At 44.6% G+C, this 25065-nt stretch overlaps 1 protein-coding gene across 1 annotated transcript in view; it reads right to left on the bottom strand.

Annotated features, from left to right (window-relative positions):
* The window catches only part of Znf609 (zinc finger protein 609), a 139166-nt gene that overhangs the window by 6137 nt on the left and 107964 nt on the right, over positions 1–25065 (bottom strand). Inside the window, exons 4-7 of the mRNA XM_021171766.3 lie at positions 8579–8666; positions 4963–7300; positions 3502–3868; positions 152–327 (exon numbers count right to left, since the gene is read on the bottom strand). Coding sequence (XP_021027425.1) covers positions 152–327; positions 3502–3868; positions 4963–7300; positions 8579–8666 — 2969 coding nt within the window. The remainder of the gene's footprint in view (positions 1–151; positions 328–3501; positions 3869–4962; positions 7301–8578; positions 8667–25065) is intronic.

Below are 25065 nucleotides of genomic sequence, written 5' to 3' on the forward strand. Positions count from 1 at the left end.
GGGTATCTACAAATAAAGGGGGTACCCTTATAAGGCTGGTATCAAGTCACCCAAGTAGCATCGTGTCAGGGCCTGCACCTGCCTACTCCTCCCATGCTGTGGCTTCTACTCCGTGGTCTTTGGACAAGGACCTGGGCTGTCCTCCACTTACCGTGGGAGACTTGCTCTTGTAGTGACTTGCATGTTGCTGCAAGATGTCCAGGGCTTTGGACTCTGAGCTGGCTTTACAGCTCACACTGGGGCTGGCACGGGCCTTGTCAGCGTCCTCGCCACCTGAGACCTTGCTGCCATACGGGGAGAAAGAATAGCTGGAAGGCAAATAGGAACCTAGAAAAGGAAAAATCAAGCAGTCAGAGAAATGAAGGCAGAAGAGACTGCTCTAGTGAAGGGTCAGGTGGCATCAGCTCGCCTAAGCAGTCCCAGACACTTTTGACCACAGCTCCTGGCTTCCTCCTCTTTTAACAAGCTGAGAACAGGTGAAGGGATAGCATATAGCACGCGGTTTACCAAAGCTGACTTCTCAGTTCTCCTGAGTTATCTCAGAGTCCTATGATAAAGTGGAAAGATCCAAGGATTTAAAGTCAGACAACCCTTGGGCTGCATAACTGTAAATGAAGTGACAGCCTTTTTGAGTTTCAGTTTATCATCAAAATGAAGATATTAGCAGGCATGACGGTACACCCATAATCCCAACACAGGTGGTTGGGACAGAATTCTGCACTCAGTGTCAGCCTATACTACATGAGATCCTGTTCTCCAAAACAAGGGCTGAGATGGCTCATGGGTAAAAGGACTTGCTGCCAGGCCTGATGACCTGAGTTTGATCCCAGCACTCAGGCCAGAAGCAGGTAGACCTAGGTGAAGTTGAAGCCAGTTTCATCTATTCCAGGCCAACCAGGATTACATAATGAAACTATGTTTTTATTGGAAAAGAAAAAGGGGTGATGGTGGTGGTAGGCCAGGTGTGGGAGTACACACCTTTAATTCCAGTACTGGAGAGGCAGAGGCAGGCAGATTACTGAGTCAAGACCAGCTTGGTCTACATGATGAGTTCTGAGTCAGCCAGGACTGTTTCAAAAAAGGGTGGTGGTCCTGGAGAGATGGCGCAGTATCTGGTAAGAGCACTTATTGTTCTTCCAGAGAACCTGCGTTCAATTCTCAGCACCCACATCAGGTGGCTGTAACCCCAGCTCCAGGGGAGCTGATGTTCTCCGTAAACACTGTGATTACATGCATGTTTTTCCCTCTCCCTCCCTCTCTCGCCCCTCACATACACACATTTATAAACAAATCTAAAAAAATAAGCAAAAGATACTAGTACAAAAAGAACAGGAGCATATATAATGCTCTAATCCAGGACTAGGGAGGCAACAGTAAGAGGATTGTTTCAAGGAAGGTAGCCTGAATACAGTAAATTCTAGCACAGAATTTACAGAATCTAGTTCCAGCAAAGTCTTTTCCCAAACAAGCAACAGGAAGATAGGTGTACACACACCTGTAGTTTTAGCTAAGGCAGGAAGATGAGATGAAGGTCAGCCTGGGCTTAGATGGCCAGACTTTGTCTCAGAAACTGAAGCTGGGTTGAAGAGACACATCAGTGGTTAAGAACACTTGCCTCGATTGCAAAGGACCCAGATTTCATTTTTAGCACCTCCATGGTGGCTCCATGGTATCTAACACCTTTTCCTGGCTTTCCTGGGTATCATACATGCAAATGGTGCACATAGATACATTAAGGTAAACATTCACACAAACAAAAACAATGATGCTTGCATACAAGCATGAGGATCAAAGTTCAGATCACCAGGGCCTACATAAAAGGCCAGGTGAAAGTGCTCATAGCTCTAAACTGTGAGGGTACAGACAGCAAAACCCTGGGGCTCACTGGCAAGTCAGTCTAGAATAATTGAGCTTTAGGTTCAGTGAGAGATCCTGTTTGAAAAAATAAATCATCAAAGAAGATAAATGACACTGACCTCTGACCTACACACACATGCAAATGCATAGATACACAAGCTGGGTGTGGTGGCATTGCTTATAATTCCAGCACTTGTGAGCAGAGGCAAGAAAAAGGAGGAACACTGGTTAATTATAGGCTAACAAACAAGGGCTCCATAAGAAGACCCTGTCTCAATGATGAAGACAGAACAACAGGGAAAAATGCATAAATCATTTAAGACAGTGCATGGCCCAGAGACAAGCCTTAGTGGATGGAGCTTTATTTGTATATAGGTGTAGGCACACCGTGAGGGTGAGATGATCTCCGTATCTGTTTGAAAAGCTTACTTGTATTCAGAATTTATCCCATAATAATGCCAGCAGACTGTGAAGACTAGTCTAGGAGGCTGGGAGCTGTAAGGAGTGAATGCTTAGGCTGATCTAATGGAGAACAGGCATTACCAGAAGCTGAGGATGGCAGGGCAGGGCAGGGCAGGGCAGGGCAGGGCAGGGCAGATAACAGATGCCCAAACACAGACAGAGGTATGAGCTCTAGTGTACTGCCGCACAATAGAGTGGCTATTACATATTTCATGAAGTGCTAAAGAGAAGAACAGGGGGAATGGCATTTACCTTGAGTGGATCAGTGGACACTGACTGTATCATATCATATCATCAACGGCCAGATCATGGCCAGGCATGGTGATGCATGTTTTTAACCCCAGCACTTGGGAGAGAGGCAGGTGGCTCTCTACAAGTTAAGAGCCCAGTTTGTTCTACATAAGTTCCCAGGCCAGCCAGGGCTACAAAGTGAAATTCTGTCTCAGGAATTCTGTCTCCCAAACTCAAACCAACCAACCAACAAAGTGGAAGTTCTGGGTCTTACATAGCTCTTCAGGCAATAGAAATTAGTGTGTAGAGTGGAATATGAACATTTTTTTTCCTAACAAGTTAAAAAACATTTAAACCTTGACCCACTGAGAACTCATTGTCAGCGGTGTAAGAACTAATTTTTCTCAAGCGGAACCTACTGGACATCCCTCCAACTGACTTCAAAATGTTCTCTGCATCCCCGGCAGCTTTCTGATCTCACAGCTGAGCACAGCTTCAAAGCTGAATGCCTGTGTTGTTCTGGTTTGAATCTTATTTGTCACATGTACTGCTCCCGCTGTATTAAGCTGTGAAGTCCTGGATGGAGGGAACTGGTCTCCCCTAGTTCTTTAGTATTCCCCACAGTGCCTTGCATGCAGCAGAAATCAGAGTGCATGTCTAAAGAAATTCCAGCGGAGAGAATGTGGCTGTGGTGCACATGAGTTTTTCCACTGGTCATCAAGAAAAGCCGACTGTAGAGGCAACCTTAGCTGAAGGACGGGAGAGGTGGCTTTTCTGATTATAATTACGGTCATTTAAGGTTAGAGTGACAACTTCCCGTCATGGACACCTTATCTATAAAAAAGTCTGTCATCCAAGTCAGTCTCCCAAAGCCACACAGCAAAGAGCTCTAGACTGAAAAGGCGCTCCACCTCCCTTGCCCACGAGCAGCACAGCCAGCAGGTACTGTACCTGGGTAGTTCTGCATCATCACAGCAGGCATCCCCCGGTAGCTGGGGTGGTTGGGATCATATGACTGGCTGTAAGAGTAGCCATGCATGTAGGGGATGTAGGACTGGTGCTGGGTGAGCGGTGAGGACACAGGCACATGGACACTTGGTCGGGGCTCCTTGCTCCCGAGGCGGGATTCCTCGGATGGGGGTAGCTTGCAGTCACTACTTGTGCTTTCCTTCCCGTCTTCCTTGGGAACAGAGTCCTTACTCCGGCTCCTGTCCTCCTTTAATTTTCGTTCCCGTTCCTCTTTCCACCGATCATCCTCTGACTTGATGTCTGAGTATTTGGCAGGATAAACATATGTCCACATTCGAGACTCCGTCTCCTGCAAAAACCACAGAATGGGTGCCGAGCAGTAGTACACACAAAAGCCTTTCAAACCCAAGGTCTAAGTAGAAACGTTAACAACACTACAGCACTCAAGGCGCAGTGCGCTTCTGACTTGTACAGAATTTGTTTACAAAAACACTGAGGAGGCAGAGGCAGATAGAACCTACGGGTGGGTTCAGGGCCAGCCAGGAATACATAGCGAGACCCTATCATGACAAAACACCTTCTCAAACCTAAGGAAACAAGATCCTAGGAGAGAAACAGTGACGCCATCAGTGGCTCTTCTCTGTACAAGACTCCTGGGGCAGCCACTCTGGGAATACAAGTTGCTTCCTGCCAAGATGTTTATGTTGCTTTGCAGTTATCAGTGCCTCAGGAGGAAAGGGAAGACCGTGTGAATGTTTGCAACAGGTATGGGTATCTGCGGAGACCAGAAGAGAGAATCCGATCCCCTGGAGCTGGAGTTACAGGCGGCTGCAAGCCATCTGATGTGGGTGTTAGGAATAAACTTCAGTCCTCCGGAGGGACAGGAAGTACTTTTAACCACTGAGCCACCTCTCCAGTCCCACTAGTTTTAATTTCTAAATAACATTTATTTAAGAGAACGGGGTCTTGCTAAGTATATGTAGCCCAGGCTATACAGCTCAGTGTGGCTATAAACTCAAGATAACCTGCTTTTAGCCTCCCAAGTCCTAGGATTACAGGCATGTGTTGTCACAGCTGACATCATAAATTCCTTTATAAAGAAACCTGTTAGGTGAGTGCTATATGCTTCCATTCTGAAACATTCTGAACACTGGGCTAGAAGTCAAAATACCCAGGTACTTGTCTTGCTTTGCTAATGAAGTCTCAACTAACTGTAGACAAAATAAGTTGTCTTATTAGTCCTTCTTCCCTATCGAAGGAAAAAATACCTTTTAAGGAGGTAACGGTGCTTTTTAAAAAACATAAAATGTACATGTTTACTAAAATTATACAATTCTTCTGCTAATTTCAATTCAATGGAACCCCTAAACAAGACAATGCTGGTCTGTGGGAGCCAGAAAGTTTACTAGACAGCATCTCCACTTCCTTACATACAACAGTTACCTGTCGGTACCAGAGTATTGGATCCACCTCTGCCTGTCGGCCACACTCAGTGCCCGTCTTAGCCTCAGACGCCTCCTTGCCTAGGTGGCTGGCCTCCCCCAGCTTCCCTTTAAGGCCTTCAGGGGGCTGGCTGGGGAGTTTTGATGAGTCATCTAACTTGGGAATGATGACAGACTTGGCAGGATCCGTCCCAGGCTCCTTGGCCTTGCCGGGCCCTGACTTCACCAGGTCTGTCAGGCTGGGAGCCTTGGTAAGAGTTGGTGGAATTGAGGGCTTTTGCTTCCACTCTTCCTTGAGCGATGCCTCCCGCTCTTTCAGGCCCATCTCTGTCTTCTTGTCCAGTCCCCGCTGCTGCTGCTCCAGGCTCTGCCGCTTCTGCTGTTCTTCATACTGCTGCCGATAAGCTGTGTTGGTACTCAGGAGGTGGCTGTGGTAACTCTGGTCACTGTAGCCGTAAGGAGGCACGTAGGCATACTGGTTGTAGTACAGGGACTGCATGTACATGTTGGGCCGCTGCTGGATGACGGAGGGCTGCTGACTGGAATTGCTCAGCTCCGGCTTCTTTTCCTCACAGACGTCATTCTTCACTTTCCCTTCTACGCTCTCAGGCTCCTCATCCTTTTTTGTCTTTAAGGGCTGGCTCTCCATTCCGGCCTGGCTGCTTGAGGTGAGAGCCCCTGGGCTGGACTGTGCATAACCAGGAGAGTAGTAACTTTCAAAGCCTTGATAATATGGGGAGTCTTTGCTCTGGGGCTGAGGGGGGAACAGTGTTTTTTTAGCCCCTTCTTTAACCAGCTGCTCAGGGTCCTTCGACTTGGCACTGTCCACCTTGCCCTCCCCATCCTCCCCAGCATCAGAAATGTCAGAGTAGGCAGGGCTATTGGTTTTGACTGAGCTGGCTTCAGCTCCATTCTGGGTCACTACATGGAGGGGAGTGAGAGGTTGGGTTGGGGTAGCACTATCTAGGCGGCTGCTGCCTCCGATTGAAGGGCTGGGGGCATTGTCAGTGAAACTGTAAACCTTATCCGCCTCAGCCTTGATACTAGCTAACCGGCTTTGGTGGGACTCTGAGGAGCCGTTCAGAAGGCTCTCCACTTTGATTCCATCTCCTGCTGCGTCTCTGAACGGGCTCTTACCTTCTTCTGCTCGGCATACCTTCCCAGGGGTCAGAGGACTTTCAAGCTCCTTTGATGAGTCCTTCTTTTTTTTGTCTTTCTTTTTCTTGTCCTTGGCAGGGGTCAGGGCAGGGCTGACTGTGAAAGGTTCTCCCATAACAGTGGGCTTGGGCTGAATGGGCTTGAGTTGGGGACTGTTGGGCATGGCTTGGACCACGGTGGTGGTCAGGCCTGAGGAGGAACCTGGGCTTGCTGCCGTGAAGGTGGCTGTCTGGAAAGTGTAGATCTGTTGTGGGGGGATGGCAGGGGCAATGGGGCGGGCTGATTTTAAGCTCTTGGATGGAATCTTTTCAGATTTCAGACTGGAGGGCTTTTTACACTTTTCCTTTTCCATACACTTCCTTTCCAAAGAGTCAAAGGCATCGTTACTTGTTTCATCCATTACCGAGGGCCCGTCATCAGAGCCATCATTGGATAAGGCTCCAGGGTCTGTGTCTCCCTCCCCACTCAGTTTTTTCTTACAGAGGCCTTTTGTGCTGAATTTGCTCGAAGGGGAAGGGCTGTGAGGTTCAACAAGCCGAACTTTGGGGGTAGCTGAGCGGGCAGGGGACAAGGATCCTTTCTGTGGGACAGGCGCACCGTTGCAGCTGAGGTCTGCATGGAGGGCGGGCTCTTCTCCATACTCACTGTCTCCATCAGCTTCCGGTTTGCTGTCGTCATCCGTGTGGGCGTGAGCTTGGTGGTACTTAAGCCCATTGATGTGCTTGTACTTTTTGTTGCAGTTTGGGTGGGGACAGTCAATCAGGACCGGGGAGGGACAATTTCTGTCCATAAGAGTGGGTTCTACCTTGGTCCCAGGGAGGGGCCCGGTGGCTGAGCCCATGGAGTTTGTACGGACACGCTTGCTCCCTTTGGAGTCCTCTGAGCTAGAATTCAGCTCCATGTCTGAAAGAGGTTTGCTTTTCCGCTTATTGGCTGAGGAAGGGCTGGCTTTGACATCCTCAGAGGTGCTGCTGGCAGGAGGGCGGTGCTCTGAGGAGTTCTGGCTACCCCGACGGCCTTTGCTATTGGCTCCTGCTCGGGTCTTGCTGCTGCTGCTGGTCCCTTTGCTGTCAGACGCTGTGGCTGCCTCACTGACAGGCGTGTTACTGCTGGGACGCATGCGCTTGCCTCTTCCTCGGCCATTCCGCATTTCCAAGTCACTGGTGGGGGAGTCACAGAACCTTGGAGAAGGACAAATAGGACAGGATATATTACTACCTTTGTTTTTGTGAGGCAGGGCCTACCAGCATGAACTATGCTCCCAGCTTTCTTTTTCTTGAAACCTAGGCTGGCTAGGAGCTCACTAAGTAGTCAAAGCTGGCCTCTAACTTGCAGCAATTCTTCTGCCCAGCTTCCGTTTGTTTTTTTTTTGTTTGTCTTTTTGTTTTTTTTGTTTTTTTTTTTTTTTTGAGACAGGGTTTCTCTGTGTACCCCTGGCTGACCTGGAACTCACTCTGTAGACCAGGCTGGCCTCGAACTCAGAAATCCGCCTGCCTCTGCCTCCCGAGTGCTGGGATTAAAGGCGTGGGCTTCAGCTTCCATTTTAATGACTGGTTTCCTTTAGGAACCTGCACGGGAACTGTATTGAGAAGTAACCTCCTAGCATGTCATTTGCATACTAGTTCTGGAACACCCCACACCATATTCTAGGCCTCTCAAGCCCTAGCACACTGGGTACTAACATTAGGAATAAGATATAAGAAGACATTGAAATATTAGTGTTTTTTATTGCATTTTTATTTTGTGGTGCTGTTAGAGAATTAATCCATAAGCCTCACAGAATATTCCAGACCCAAAATGTTAATATTATCACACATTTTGGAGACAAGGTATGTACTCAGGGTTAGCCTCAACTTCCTGTGTTGCTAAAGGTGGCTTTGAACTTCTAACCCTTCTGTATCCACCAGTGCTGGGATTACAGGGACATAGAACTATGGCTGCTTGAGATGGTTTACTTAAAGATCAAATTTGCAACTTGAAAGTAAGGCCAGGCCCAGTGACTCACACAAACACCTGTAATCCCAGCAATCAGGAAGCTAAGGTAAGATGATCACCTTGGGTTTGAGGCAGCCTGCCTTATTCAGTGAGTTCCAAGACAACCTGAGCTATGGGATGAACCCTTGTCCCAAAGAAAGGAGGAAGGGAGGGAGGGAAGAAGGGGGAGGCTGGAAGGAAGGCAAGAAGAACGGAAGGAAGGAAGGAAAGGAGGGAAGGAGGGAGGGATGGAGGGAGAGAAGGAAGGAAGGAAGGAAGGAAGGAAGGAAGGAAGGAAGGAAGGAAGGAAGGAAGGAAGGAAGGAAGGAAAGTGGATATAACTTGGGGTGGTGCCTCAAACTACTGATACCAGCCACTCAGGAGGCTTCAGTTTCAGGCCAACTGGGCCAACTGTAGTAAGATAAAGGTCTAACAGTTCACTGATTATGTGGGGGTTCAGACTGATATAAACTGTACATGCTCACCTTGGGGGTGCCCAATCATGCCTTGTGCAGTCAAGAAGTGTACCTACATATGTCTTGTTTCTCCATGTCACATTTACCACCAACATCCCTGAAATCAAGAAGAAAGAAGTATGGGTGATACAGACCTTTTGGCCACTGCAAAGAATATTCTTTATCTGAGAAGTACTCTGGTTCCTCCTGGGAAGTTTAATGTTGCTCTGGTACCCATGGGCGAGAACAGTTCCATGGGAAGGAACTGCCTACAGTACTCCTGAATTCTTACCGATGAGCAACAGTTCAGACTTCATAGCTTGATCAAGACAGTTTTTATTTTTCTGAAACAGGGCCTCATGGGTCCCAGGCTGTCCTTAAGCATTCTGAACCTCACTCCACTACCACTGAGTGTCAGGATGACAGGCAGGCCCAGCACACCCAGATTTATGCAGTCCTTGGGACTGAACTCAGGGCTTTGTGTATGCTAGACAAGCACTCTACTGAGCTATATTCTCAGCCCTCCCTAGTTTTTATAAAGACAGTGTCTTGCTATATAGCTCAGGCTAGCCTCAAGCTATCTAGTCCAGGATGGCTTTGAATCATGATCCTTCTTCCCCATCCTGTTGAGTGCTCGGCTTATATGTGTGTGCCTCCGTGCCTGGCTTCATGCATTCATTTTAGCTGAGTTAAACTATTCCGGTGCATGACGTAACGGCAGCTTGTATGTTCTCTGTTGCTGTTGCTGCCGCTTAGGTTGTTTGATATGCTTTACTTTTAAAAAGAAAAAGACAATTTTTAAAATCACTTTTGGTTATGTGTATATGAGTGGGTATGTGCACATATGACTGGAGATGCCTGATGAAACCAGAGGTTTTGGATCCCCCTAGAACTGGAGGTGGTTGTGAGTCACCTGATGTTGGGGTTGGGAACTGAACTTGGATTCTCTAAAAGAGCAGTATGTTCTCTTAACCACCATGCTTTTTCTCCAGTCTCACTCTTAAATGATACCACAATAACTTATTAAAAGGGGGTGGGGACTATGGTTCACTTGGCAGAGTGCTCGTCCAGGACACATAAAATCCTGGCTCTATCCCTAGCACCACATAAACTGGGCATTGTGGCACAAACCTGTAAGCAAAGCACTTGAAGGGTGGTATTAGAAGCAATGTAAGTTCTCATTACCTTTAGTTATATACCTAGTTCAAGGCCAGCCTAGGATATGTGATACCCTGGTTCCTCGACCCATCCCCCCCCCCCAAAGGGAAACAAGGCTTTTGAAGATGTATTACAACAATATTCCTAAATTCAAAAAGCAGTTAAAAAAAATCCAGGCATGGTAGTGCACATCTGTGATTCTGACATTTGTGGGGGGGTGGAGGCAGGACGATCAGGGAAGTTCAAGGCCAGCTGGTCTACAGAGTGAGCGCTAGGGCTCCACAGAGAAACTATCTTGAAAATCAAAAATGGGGTGGGGGGGTTAGCATGTGAGTGCTCCGGTGTAGCTTACTGGCACAGTGTTTCCCTAGCACATACACAGCCCTGGGTATTACTGGATATGATTCCTAATTCTTCCAGACAGACAGACAGAGAGAGAGAGAGAGAGAGAGAGAGAGAGAGAGAGATCTAGAAAGAGAGTAGTGTATATGGAACAGTGGCATGGTACTTCCATTTAAGGAAGAGTATATATTTCTCATTATGAATTTGTTTGGAGGGACAGGGGCACATGGTGTGAATGGAGAGGTCAGAGAACAATTTCTAACAAAAAGTTATACTGTGCTACCATGTAGGCTCCAGGAATTAAACTTAGGCCTCACCCACTGACACATTTCGTAGGAATATCCTTGAATGTTTCTAAGAAGGAAGTGTGAAGCTAATGAACAATGACAAGAGGGATACTTCATTAAGAATGTTGTTTTGGGGCTGGTGAGATGGCTCAGTGAGTGAGAGCACCCGACTGCTCTTCCGAAGGTCAGGGGTTCAAATCCCAGCAACCACATGGTGGCTCACAACCATCCGTAACAAGATCTGACTCCCTCTTCTGGAGTGTCTGAAGACAGCTACAGTGTACTTACATATAATAAATAAATAAATCTTAAAAAAAAAAAAGAATGTTGTTTTAATTTAATTTATGTATATGTACTAGAGTGTGCATTTAGAGGTCAGAGGATGAGAAGCAAGTGCTCTTAACAGCTGAGCCCCAATCATTTTCTTTAGTTGTAACTTTTCATGCCGTGGAGTAAAGTTTCTGTAACATAATCAGATATTTCCAACGGTTTATTTGCTGGTGGCAATGAATGATATGTAGAAGTGGTTTACGCTTGTGTTATGTTTATTAACCCTTTTTGGCTTCTTAGTTAATAGTTTTCTTTATTTTGCTTTTGAGTCTGGATCGTAAAACTCAAACCCGCTCATTGAGTATATACTCAAGTTGGTGAAAGGTAACCTTGAATTTATCCTCCTGCCTCCCCACCTCCAAGTGCAGAAATTACAGGCATGTGCCACTATAAACCTGTGCTGGAGATCAGAATAAATAAAAATGCAATGAAGAAGAAGAAAAGGAGGAGGAGGAGGAGGAGGAGAAGGTAGAGAAAGCTTGGTGTGATAGTGCGTGCTTTTAAATCTCAGCCCTTGAGAGGCTCTGAGTTCTAGAGCTATGCAGAGAGATTGTCACTCCACCCTCCCAAAAAACTTAGTAGTAGTACAGGCTGGTGAGATGGTTAAGTGAGTAAAGGCACTTGCTGCCAAGACTAATAATCCGAGTTCAACCCCTGGGACCCACATGGTGGATGGAGAAAAACCAACTCCTTCAAAGTGTCCTCTGACTTCTCTAAGTGTGCTGTGGAGCACACACACACACACACACACACACACACAAATAGATAAACATGTAATAAAGAGATCAAGGTCACTCTCCACTGGAGGAGATCATGCCTAAAACAACAAAACAAAACAAAAAAGGAATTGAAATCAGAAACTAAAGTCCAATAAGGGTAAATATTTTATTGAAAGACTAAGAGAAGCCAGATCCTTCTGATTCTAGGATGAGCTAGCTATCTATTGGATTTATTCTTTTCATAGTACGTTCTTAGATTACCCGTTTACCTCTCCCTTCACCTGTACTGAGTGACAATGTAAGTCTGCAAGGGGACAGGTATTCAAAGGAAAGAAAGGACAGGATTCCTATCCCCTTCAAGACCCTGGCTTCTTAAGGGAATGGACTATCTTCTAAGAAAGTAATTGAACTAAATTTTACACAGAGACTCTGTTAAAACAAACAAACCCCAAACCCAACAGTGTCCACTGTTTCTAGACAAGGTAAGTCTCAGTCAGACAGGTCCCAACCACATTCACAGAGGTGGACAAGCACAGCTTCACAGAGAGAACAGACACACAGGTGGATGGATGCTATTTCTATTCTTGAGACATCTGGGGATACATGTTTCTAAGTATGACTTCTTTCTCCATCACACTCTGCAAACCTAACAGTACTGAATGAGCTGAAGATCGGGCGGCAAATCGAGAGAGCTGGTAACAGGGAAGGGAGGAGGGACACTTCTAACATGGAAAGACAAAATGGAGGCTTGTTGAAATGTCACAGGAAACACATTTGCTGAAGTGTAACGCTCTTCCTACGAGGTTCTAGTGAATAAGAAGAGAGGAAGGAAAAGAAAAAAATAACACTTTACAGACCTACTTTCTCCAACACTTTATAGACTTACAAGCTTTAGGGCAATAAAAAGTAAGAAAACAGGTCTCCATATTTGAAGGGTTCTTATTTTTCAGTGTTCACAAAACAAGGAAATCCTTGACACAATCCCAGAGGGCAATTCTGTTACGAGCGTCTCTCTATGCAGTTATTATCACCTTTACTGACACAGACACAAGAAAGGGGCCAAGGCACCCTGTTCCAGCAGGACGACTGCAACTGGACCTTCCTCTTTTTTTTTTTTTTTTAATTTATTTTCATAGGTTTTATGTGTTTTGTTTGCATTTATGTGTGTTACATACATGCCTGGTACCCACATGTGATGGTTTGTATATCCTTGGACTAGGGAGTGGCACCATTTGGAGGTGTGGCCTTGTTGGAATAGGTGTGACTTGGTTGGAATGGGTGTGTCACTGTGGGTGTGGGTATAAGATCCTCACCCTAGTTGCCTGGAAGTCAGTCTTCCACTAGCAGCCTTTGAATGAAGACGTAGAACTCTCAGCTCTGCCTGCACCATGCCTGCCTGGATACTGCCATTCTCCCACCTTGAAGATAATGGACTGAACCTCTGAACCTGTAAGCCAGCCCCAATTAAATGTTGTTTTTTATAAGACTTGCCTTGGTCATGGTGTCTGTTCACAGCAGTAAAACCCTAACTAAGACACCACAGAAGCCAGCAGAGAGCACTGGAACCCCTGGAAGTGGAGTGACAGACAGTGGTGAGCCACCATGTAGATCTGGAACAAGAGCAAGCAGAGCTCTTCATCACTGGGCCATTTCTGCAGAGCCTGCTCATTTGTTTTGTTTTTGTTTTTGTTTTTGTTTTTTTTGAGACAGTCTCACTGTGTAGCCCTGCTGGCATTACAGAGATCTGCCTGCCTCTGCCTCCTATGTGCTGAAATTAAAGGTGTGTGCCTCTCTGCCTGGTGGTGGCTGCTACTGAGTCTTATTATATTTTACTTTATAAAAATGGTGTGTTAGTGTGCATCTGTATCCACTTGCAGAAGCCCCCCCCCCCCCCAGAGGGTGTCAGGTGTCCTCTTCGGTCATATTACATGTTCTTCCTTTGAGGGAAGGTCACTCCCTGAACTTGGAGTTGATGTATTTTCAGAAATCTAGTTGTACAGTTTTTCTGTTTCAAGAATTAATTTCTTCATTCCTTTCTTCACTGTTCTCCTACTACCCCCATGCCCCCCTCACTTCTGAGTGGTGTGTGTGCACTAGGCACCAAATTCAGATTTATCCCTATTGGGTAAGCACTCCACCTCTACCCCCAGACCCCTGACAGGGTTTCTCTGTATAACAGATTTGGTTGTCCTAGAACTCAGAAATCTTCCTGCCTCTGCCTCCTGAGTGCCAGGATTAAAGGTGTGTACTACCACCCTTAACTGACCTGTATAAGAAGTCTAACTCCTTAAGAGAAACAACTGATGATTGTGTAAGCTAGAACTCAGGGGACTTGGGCATGGCACAAGGAAAATGTGGGCTGAAAAAAGGAAATAAAACTGGATTTCTGTGGTACTTGGTTGGGTAAGAGCCAGCTACCCTGGCCTGTTTCTCTGCTCCTGAAATCTCTCAATAATTTCTTCTATTCCATTTCTACCATAACCACTGGGGGTCAAGCCCTCATTAACTCATCCTAAAGACTATTTTAACAGCTTTGAATTAGACGGCCTGTACTAAAGACTGCAGGCTTCAGTTCTATCCGCCCAGTTAGTAAGCTATTGTCTGATTCATCTACTTCAAACACTGCTGTCAAGCAGCTAACCAGCACATAAGTAATTATTTACATCCCATCACGTGCCAAGTACGACTTGGAGATTTAAAACAGAACAGAGATACATGGTTACTGAACTGAAAGCTTCATTCTATTTTCAGGGTACAGAATGGATAAACAAAATCATTGCTAAGACTGACCAACTAGACTGGAGAGATGGCTCAGAGGTTAAGAACACTGTCTGCTCTTCCAGAGGTCTTGAGTTCAATTCCCAGCAACCACATGGTGGCTCATAGCCATCTATAATGAGATCTGGTGCCCTATTCTGGCCTGCATACATACATGCAAGCAGAATACTGTGTACATAATAAATAAACATTAAAAAAAAAAGACCGACTGACCAACCAACCATAAAACCAACTGGCTAGATGTGTTAGAATATATTAGTCCCAGCTGCTTGGAAGACTGACGTAAAAGGATCATGTGAACTCAGAAGTTCAAGGTCAGCCTATAAACAATAAAGAAGCCTTAATCTTAAAACAAAACTAAAATTAAAACAGTCCCTCAAAACAACAAGATGCCCCCCACCCCAAATATATGCAAAGGGGTTTGGGTCACAGCTCATAGTATAGGCTTAGCACAGCACATACAAGGTCCTGGGTTTTATTCCTAATACCAAACCCCAAATCATATTCTTTTTTTTTTTTTTTTTTTTTTGTTTTTTGAGACAGGGTTTCTCTGTATAGCCCTGGCTATCCTGGAACTCATTTTGTAGACCAGGCTGGCCTTGAACTCAGAAATCTGCCTGCCTTTGCCTCCCGAGTGCTGGGATTAAAGGTGTGCGCTACCACGCTCGGCCCAAACCATATTCTATGTGTTGTGGTAGCCATGGTCTGTGGCAGACCAGGGAAAGAGGGGAGTGAGAGACAAAACATAAGAAGAGACCACACTGTGGTGGGCTGGGGCTATGGCAACACAGAGGAGAGGCTCAAGGCTTCCTCAAGCACCCATTCTAAGCAGACTCTTGTGAGTTGCCACTGATTTGGGGTTATTGCATTCAAATAAATCACAGAAAATAAGAAAATTGTTTTGTTTGAGACAGGGTTCCACTCTGTAGCCCTGACTGGCCTTGAAAGGCTCAGAGATTCCCTGGTCTCCCAGTGCTGGGATTAAAGGCGTTAAAGGCCACCACACCAGAAGATTTGTTTTTATTTTGTGTGCGTTTTGCCTACACTCATGAATATATGCACATGCGTTTGTGTGTGTGATTAGTGACCGCAGAGGACAGAAGATCATCCCAGAGCCTCTGGAACTGGAGTTGCAGACAGTTTAAGTCACCTTGTGGATGAAGGGAATACAGCCTTGTCTTCAGGAAGATCTCTGAGCCATCTCTTAAGGCTCTACGACAAACAGTTTGACCTTTGTGCTGATGCTCATAAACAGCTCCTGACAGATGATCCTCAGCTGACTAATGTGTAATGTTAGCATATAAAGTATATATTTTCCAAATCTGGTAAGAATATAGGCTGTTTTCAGCTTTCATATCACATACTTAGCCCATGCTCTATAGCCTCAGACCTTTTCACATGTAATATATGTTTTTTGTTGTTGTATATTCTTATAAAGTGTATATTATTTTTAGTTCATGTCTTTCCTCACTGAGCCATCTCGTCAGCTCCTTGATCTCATTATTTTTTTCATTTTTCTTTTTTTTCTAGTTTTTTGAGATATAGGGATTAGGGGAAAGTCTCAAGGATAGCTGTAGTGGCTATTCCTGGTTGTCAACTTGACTATATCTGGAATGAACTACAATTCAGAATTGGAAGGCTCACCAGTGATCCTAATCTGGATGCTGGGAGATACACGTTTCTGACCTTAATCTTGGCATGGAGATCTTGCAGCATAGTGGCTATGAATCCCAGAAGATTAAGGCGGCGGGGGGGGGGGGGGGGATCATTGAGTTCAAGGTCATCTGGGACACAGCAGGTCCCAGATCCAGGCATGGTGGCACACACCTATAATCTGGGCCACACCTTTTGCTGGAGACCTACATAAGGACATTGGAAGAAGGAAGATCCCCCACCCCCTTCTTCGACTGCTTGCCTTGTGGGACCAAGCAACTGCTAGATCCTTGGACTTCCATTCACAGCTGCTGTTGGGAGTTGGATGCAGACTGTAAGTCATCAACAAATCCTCTTACTATATAGAGACTAACCATAAGTTCTGTGACTCTAGAGAACACTGACTAATATAATAGCCCAGGCTAGCCTTGAACTTGCTAGTAGCTTTGAGGTTCTGATCCCCTGCTGTCATCTCCCAAATGCTGGGATTATAGGTTTGTACCATCAGGGCTGATTTGTCTTGTGTGTGCATGAGTGTTATGAATGTGTGTGTGTGTGTGTGTACCGTAGCACAGATGGAGGTCAGAAGTCAGTTCTCTCTACCTTGTGGGTCCTGGGGACTGACCAATCTATATTGCTATATATTCTACCTAGTTTGTAATATCTATGTACATCATTTAATAATCAACAACTAATGATCACTGATCATAACTATAATAAACTATCCATAGTTGGTGGCTATGAAAAAATATAGAAACAAAAGTCATGGTTTGTGAGCTTGGATGAGCGAGCAGGAGTGCTTGCTGCTCCAAGCATGAAGACATGAATTTGGATTCCAACACACACATACAAAGCCAAGCAAGGCTACAACACATGCCTGTAACTCCAGCACGACGAGGGAATACTGAGGCTTGCTGGCTGCCAGCATAACTCCAGGTTCAGCAAGGGACCTCTGTCAAGGTGATAATGTGATAGTGATACAGCAGGACACCAGATGTCCTCCTGGGCCTCAGACATGTGTGTAGAGGTACCCGAACCTGTACACACCATACAAACATACTCATGTCTGTGTATGTACATACTAAAGCATGGTCTCTCATGTGTCTTATGTTACAGCTGGGATAAATTCACATACAAATAATGACATGCTTTATGCACACATAAAGACAGAGTGAAGCATACCTAAGTGGTCTGTCTATACTAACTATATCATGACATATCGAGTTAGAGGATGTGCTGTTAAATTTACAAGAACTATGATAGTGAAGCTATAAATAGCATTTGAAATGTTTTTAGACTTTGCTCTATTGTGGTGGAGCAACCATACTGTCATCTCTATCTCAAGTTTCAACACTTAAGAAAATAAGAAAAAAGGGTTGTTGAGAAGGTTCACAGGGTAAAAGTACTTGCTGCTAAGCCTGATGACCTGGATTTGAGCCCTAGTACCAACACTGTGGAACGAAAGAACTTGCTCTTGTAGGCTGTCCTATGACCTTTACAGTCACATGTTCCCCTCGTCACAACAAAGCAAGTAAATACATGTGTAAAAAAGAAAAGGAGGGTAATTGTACAATCCATTAGTCCCTTGACAGCTCTGCTAGCAAAGTCATAGCCCTTTACTTCCCAGTCCAGAAGAAATTGTGGGCATTATTAAGAAGTTAAAATCAGAGATAATGTAGACTGTAGTAGCTTACCAATATATTAAGTTAAAGCAACATTCTATGTGTGGTTTTTAAAACGTCTTTATTCTTATTGTGTATGTGGGCACACACATATCATTGTATGTAGTATGTGGAGGTCAGAGGACAATCTTGTACAGTCAGTTCTTTCTTCGTACCATGTGGATTCTAGGAGTCAAGCTCAGCAGGTGTGCACGGCTAGTGCTTTTTTTTGTGTGTTTCTGAGGCTGGGAAAGGGGGACTGAATGATTTTCTCTCTGATTTCACAGGGTTCATAATACAGAATGAAAGAATGGAGAAAAAAATAAGCAGATGACATTACCACAGGCAGTGCTTCCTGACCAGGTTAGGAGATAAAGAGGGTACACTGGGCAGCTGATGAATATTCTAATCTGTCCAGGTAACAAGGTGCTTTAAAGACTTGTAAGATGAGTTTTTATTTTTGACAGTTTATTCCAGATAGGTCTCAACCTTATATTTTTCTTGTCAGACCTCATACTCCCAAATAGTTGGGATTATGGTCTACACCACCATTTGCTTTTTAAACACAAGGTCTTTTTTAAAAAAACAAAAACAAAACAAAAAACAAACAAACAAAAAAACCCACAAGCCTACTTTATGTAGCCTTGGCTGTCTTGGAGCTGGTATTATGTAGACAGATTAGGCTGGCCTCCAACTTTCAGAGATCTACCTTCCTCTGTGTTCCAAGTAATGGGATTAAGGCGTGCCTCACCATACCCGGCAAGACTAGTAATAATCTTCATTTTCAAAAAATTTAAAATATTTGTTGTATGTACTTGACTGTATTTACCCTTATCCTGATTATTTTGGAAATCTGGAGAAAGATTGAGGCCCAAGTAGTATATGGATAGGTACTCAGTCAAGGAGACACTGTGTACATTTGGTACTAACTACAAATACTGTAGGTAATATGGAATAGTGACAGAAAACTGTAAACTGATTGTGCCTTATATTATGACCCAAAACAAAACAAAAACAAACAAACAAACAAACAAATCCCCCAAAACAAGACCAAATCTGAGCCAAGCTTGCAGTGAATGGCTCTCTAACTCCTCCAGTACTTAGGAGAGACAAAGGAGGAAGGGTTAGGGCTAGAGATCACTCGGACCCAGATAGTGAGCTTGAAGGCAGTCTGGGCTACAAAGAACCCAGTGGCACATGCCTTTAATTCCAGTACTTTGGAGTCATATGCAGGTAGATTTCTGTGAGTTCAAGGCCAACCTGGTCTACAAAGTTCCAGGACAGCCAGGGCTGCACAGAGAAACCCTGTCTCAAAAAAAACCAAACCAACCAACAACATCATCACCTCACAAATCTTAAAGGAAGCAAGGCTATTTGGTACAATGTGACAGGGAACAGTTTGTGTCATTCTGCCCGTTTTATGGTAAACATAGCTTTACATGGTTGAACATGCCTGTAACCCTAGCAATTGGGAGGCAGATGAAAAAGTTCCAGGCCAGGCTGTGCTATATAGTCTGTCTCAGAACACCACCACCACCACCACCACCGAAAACAGAACAAAAAGAGGTCAGTAAGATGTCTGAGCAGGAAGAGGCAAGCATGATGGCATGAGTTTGGAATCTGAGACCTGCATGGTAGGAGAGAGTTAACTAAGAAAGTTGTCCTCTGACTTCTGTGTGTGCAAGAGTGTGTGCACACACCTATGATCTCCCTGTCTCTGCCTTAGTGTGCTGGTTGACAGTACTGTGCCACAACACCTGGATTCAAATATTCAAAAAAAGGGGGGGGGGAGCATAGTGTTGCACACCTTTAATCCCAGCACTGAGGAGGCAGAGGCAGGTAGATCTCTGTGAGTTCAAGGCTAGCCTGGTTTACAAAAGAAATTCCAGGAGAGTCAGGGTTGTTACACAGAGAAACTTGGATTTGTGTGTGTGTATGTAGGTGCCCATGGAGTTCAGGAGTCGGCATCAGACTGCCTGGAGCTGTAGCTTCAGGAAGTTGTGAAGCTTAACATGGGTGCTGTGGGCCAGAACCAGGCCCTGTGCAATAGGAGCATGTGCTTTTAACTGCTGAGCCATTTCTCCACCCTCACTGGCTTCAAGGTCTTCATTTTTATTTATGTTTGCTGCCAGACAAAATTTGTTATATATTTTGGGATAATTATAATAATAATTATTATTTTGGTTTTTTTTGAGACAGGGTTTCTCTGTGTAGCCCTGGTTGTCCTTGAACTCACTCTGTAGACCAGGCTGGCCTCAAACTCAGAAATTCGCCTGCCTCTGTCTCCCGAGTGCTGGAATTAAAGGCGTGCGCCACCACTGCCCAGCTTGGGATAATTATTCATCTTCCTCTTCCACCACGACAGCAGTTTACAACCTGTGTTATGACTCCTGGTGTGGAGGTAGGTATTGAATGACTCTTTCATCTTACATATCATATATTTATATATTCTGAACCATAACAGTAGCAAAATTACAGTTATGAAGTAGTAATGAAAATAACTTTACCATTGAGGTTCATCACAACATGAGGAACTACATTAAAGGGTCACAGCATTAGGAAGGTCAAGAACCACTGCACTATAAAATGATACATTAGGAGATTTTAGAACTTAACTATTCTCACATGCTGAAAATGTCTATTCAAAACTCAGATCCCAACCGGGCAGTGGTGGCGCACGCCTTTAATCTCAGAGCTTGGGAGGCAGAGGCAGGTGGATTTCTGAGTTCGAGGCCAGCCTGGTCTACAGAGTGAGTTCCAGGACAGGCAGGACCAACCAACAACAACAACAACAACAACAAAAAGATTCAGATCCCAGTATAATACAACTGAAGTTATGAGAGGGGTTCTCCAGGCTCGGTGATACACAAAGTACATATGTGGAGTTCCAGACAGGACACTATTAATTATATCTAAGCATCTTCTCTGTTACCTCACATTTAATCTTAATAGCCCCATAGTACTATTATTTCCACTTTACAGGTGGGAAAATAGAAGCTCAGAGCAATCTTACACAACAAATTATTGAGGCCAGCCTGGCCTATATAAGACCCTGTCTCAAACAAAACAAAATGAGACCCAACTCAAAATGTAGCCTAATCAATCAGATCAGACCCAAAGCAGTATGCTCTAAACTACTGCAGCTGCCTCCCAAGGTAGAAACACACTTTCTCAGCTCTCAAGTGTTCATTATTTCCTGTTGTAAAACACTACACATTCTATGGACTACAGTTGTGGACTTGGTGAAAGACATCAATACCCATGGGCTTATTTTTGGCTGAGAAGCAGTTATTGATTTTATGTTTGACTGCTCTCTACTGGAAAAGAAAACAGCAGTAACAAGGCTGCATACAGGTGGCAAAGGCACAGGCGAAGACACAGGGATAAAGAAGAAATATTTACCTAAGCAAAGCAACATAGGACAGAAAGCGGAAAAGAAAGTAGGGGACAGAAACTCTGAAGGTCAGAGGCGCAAAGTTATCTGTATAAAACATGTGTGTGTCTCCTTTGTTCGTGGGGTGCCTGTTGATGACATAAGAACAAAATGCAGGGCAAGCAAGGGGTGGAGCTCAGTGGGGAAGATGCTTTCTTAGCAGGCATGGGTTTGACACTCAACATTAGGTCATCTTTATCCTCATCCATGAGGTCAGCCTCTGTTACATAATGACAACCTGGGATACTTGAGACCCTATCTTTTTTTTTTTTTTTTTTTTTGGTTTTTCGAGACAGGGTTTGGGTTTCTCTGTGTAGCCCTGGCTGTCCTGGAACTCACTCTGTAGACCAGGCTGTCCTTGAACTCAGAAATCTGCCTGCCTCTGCCTCCCAAGTGCTGGGATTAAAGGCGTGTGCCACCAAGCCCGGCTGAGACCCTATCTTTAAAAAAAGGAAAAAAAAAAGTTCAAGATTTAAAGTGCTAGAAAATTGTAGAGGTCGGGAGGCAGAGGTAGGCGGATTTCTGAGTTCGAGGCCAGCCTGGTCTACAGTGTGAGTTCCAGGACAGCCAAGGCTACACAGAGAAACCCTGCCTCGAAAAACCAAAAAAAAAAAAAAAAAAAAAAAAGAAAATTGTAGAGGTTATGTTTTAAAAATTTATATATGCAGGAGATAATGTAATAACCAAGCACTCATGAGAAATCCTTAACATGAAATGTCATGCAGTTACTTAAAATGTTATCAGAGGCTATTTAACCTTTAGAGAACTTTCATGGTGTATTCCTCTAAGTAAACAAAGACCTCAAAGCATAGAGGAAGGGATCCCCAATCTGTTAAAAAGAAAATGTATGTGTATGTAGTCTCTGGGTGACTGTATTTATTTAGTTTTTTCTAGACAGGTCTCACTTTGTAGCATGGGATGGTTTTGAACTCATGGCAGTCTTCCCGCCTCAGGCTTATGAAGGAGAGGAGGACAGGTGAAAGCCAAGACATCTGGCTCTTATTTATTTATTTATTTATTTTTAAATACCACTACTCCTCACAAGGCGAAACATACAGTCAAAGCTTTTCACATAAAAGTAAAAAAGGTACCCTAGAAAGCTCTATTTGCTTATCTGGCCAGAGAGAAAGACAACAGTAAGCTGAGCTAGCATCAGTGGTTGGAGAGGTGGCAGCTGATGCCTGTTGCTCACACACACACACACACACACACACACACACACACACACACACACACACAGAGGTGTCAGTTGTCATTTCGTGCACTTTCGTCTCTTGAGGTTATAAATGTCTCTTTGATTTCCTAATAAAATACATTCTCCTTGCTTTTACTTCTTATAATAGAGATCCGTCTAGTCACAACACGATCAAAATCCCATTTATGATGTCTGTGGTTCCAATTTCTTGATGTTTTCTTTTTACTTTTTTATGCATATGGACAATTTACTTATGTCTGTTGTACCACACGTGCACATGTGTGCTTGGTACCCTTGGCAGCCAGAAGAGGGAGTCAGGTTCCCAGGGTCTAGAGGTCTAGCTGGTTGTGAACTGTCTAGGGAGTTGCTGGGAAGTGAACCCAGGTCAACTGGAGAAGCTGCCTCCTCTCCAGCCTCTCCAGTTTCTTTCTAAAGAAGAATGGCTGCATATCTGTTTGCCAGTGTCAAGAGATGAGATGAGATGAGGAGAAGACAGCCTAATAAAAACCTTTCCTCCCAGTCAATACCAGTGATAAGTTTTCTGGTTCTCTTGAGACATAAGACAGGAAGAGGAAGAGATAACCCACAGTTTCTGGGGACCCAGAGCTATAGCCTAGCCTTGGCTTAGAGCAGGAATGCTGTGGTTAGGACTCAGGAGTTGCCTATGAGATGAGACTCTAGGCACCACTACTGCAAAAGCCCCAGTAGGGAAACAGAGGCAGTGTTTTATTTTCCATAACTATCTCTGGTATGTTTTAATCTAACATTCAAACTTTGATATGTTACTAGAGAATGTACAAATTTCTGACCTCCCTCGTTCATGCTCTCCCTCCCCATTCCTTCCCTTTTTTTTTTTTTCCCCAATTCCTTCCCTTTTGTGATAGGGTCTTACTCTGTCACAGGCTGTAGCTTGAACTCACTTTGTTCTGGCTTTCTGACAATCTTCCTGCCTCAACATCTTCAATGCTGATATTAGAGGGGTGAGCCACTATGACTAGCTTGTATAGACTTCTGAGCATCGTTTCCCAGAACAAAAAGTTCAAAGAAAAGATGTAAAGAAAGGGTAAATACAGTCTTAAAGTCACAAGAGAGAGTAGCCTTCAGAAACAAACAAGAGTTTTGCACAAAACAAAAGTAACCACTGGCAGACTTACCTGAAACTGTACCTTTTTTTTTTTTTAAATGCAGGTAACCACAGGGTTATAATGCAGCAACCACCAGAAACTGCCATGATTCAGGGAAAACTCTATAGTTTTAAATTTGTCTACTGCAATTAAATTATTAGAGATGTGTTATGCTATAAGTTCTTTATGTGTAAACACAGCAAGATTTACTAATTTTTCTTTGCATGTATGTTCATGTGTGTGTACACGTGTGGATGGAAGCCAGAGGACAATCTTGGGTGTTGCTCCTCAGGAGTCATTCACCTTGTTTTTTCTTTCTTTCCTTCATTCTTTTTTTATTTTGATTTTTCAAGACAGGATTTCTCTGTGTAGCCTTGGCTGTCCTTTAGTCACAGGGATTTGCCTGCTTCTGCCTCCCAGTGCTGGGATCAAAAGCATGTGCCACCACCACCCTACATCACCAAGCTTACTTTCCATGAATTCATGGGATAGAACTTGGGTTCTCACGCCTGCATGATGGTAAAGAAGGCCCCAAAATATCAAGTGGCTATTACTATCTTTACTCGCGCATTCCAGGCTGAAGAAGTTTAGAAGCAGGGTTTAGAACCAGGCTGTTATGGGAAGGCCAGAGCACAGCAGCCTAGATGTAACCTTTCCCCGCTGTGGGACGGGTGGGCAGTTTCTGGAAAAAAGCTGGAGATCTGAGAGGCTTCTTCCTTTCATCTCTGAAGTGTTCACACTGGGAAATCTGGCAGAAGTGCATCACGGATCAGGTCACACACCCTTCCTTACACTGCATGTCCTCTCTCCTCTCTTGCTGAGGCATAAATATACTGTAGCCATGGCTGGAGGCCATCCTATCAGCTGGAATCTTTCTCGGAAAATCCCTAGAGTAAAAAAGGTCAGAGCTCAGTACAACTGTGTTGAGGAAATTGTTGCCTGGGGTGACAGGGACTCACACTGTCCACAGCTTTACTACTTGATGACCTAGCAGGAGGACTCAAGGTGACAGCATGGGCTAGGGCTGGCTTACACAGGTCCCTTTGCTTTCTTCTTTCAGCCAAAGCCTAAGAAGAACAGCAAACTTTGGAAATCTATTTCTCTTTCTGTAACCTCTGTGTGGCAGTTTCAGGGTTTGTTAAGAGAGCAGCATTCGATAGAAGCAGCAATGTGCAAAGAGAAAGGCAGTCAACTGGCTGGGGTCTATGGGCCCCAGGGCCTTGGGAAGCCATGACTCTCCGTATCACACACACAAGGACCACGCCAAGTTTCCATGGTAGGAAGAGGAACTGTTTCTAGACATCCTTTCTTTCTTGTGACAACACTTACAGCTTCTGTTATGGACTAAATTGTGCTTCCTCCCAAATATATATTCTAATCCAAGGTACCTCAAAATAGCATCTTTGTTGTTTTAAGACAGCTCATACAGCCCTTGTTGGCTCGGAATTCACTATTTAGCTGAGGCGGACTTTAAACATCTACACATCCTGCTTCCAACAGCCAGTGCTAGAATTTAAGCTGGACAGCACCATTGGCTATTATTTGTAGCCTTATAAAAAGGAGACTCTGGACACAGACACAGAAGCAAGGTGGCATGTGAACAAGTGATACTAATCAAGCTGCCCAAATGCTACCAGTGCCTTGCTCTACTCCTCAGCCCAGCGCTCAGTAACTAACACTAGCACAAGCAGGAGGATGGATCACACTTTGAATGTTCTCCAAACTAATCTGTGGATCCAATGTAATCCCAATGTAATCTGTGGATACAGTGTAACCCCAATGTAATCTGTGGATCCAATGTAATCCCAATGTAATCTGTGGATCCAGTGTAATCCCA

This window comes from Mus caroli, unplaced genomic scaffold, assembly GCF_978045245.1.
Source record: "Mus caroli unplaced genomic scaffold, Mus_caroli_1 scaffold_11, whole genome shotgun sequence".
Taxonomy (NCBI): Eukaryota; Metazoa; Chordata; class Mammalia; order Rodentia; family Muridae; genus Mus; species Mus caroli.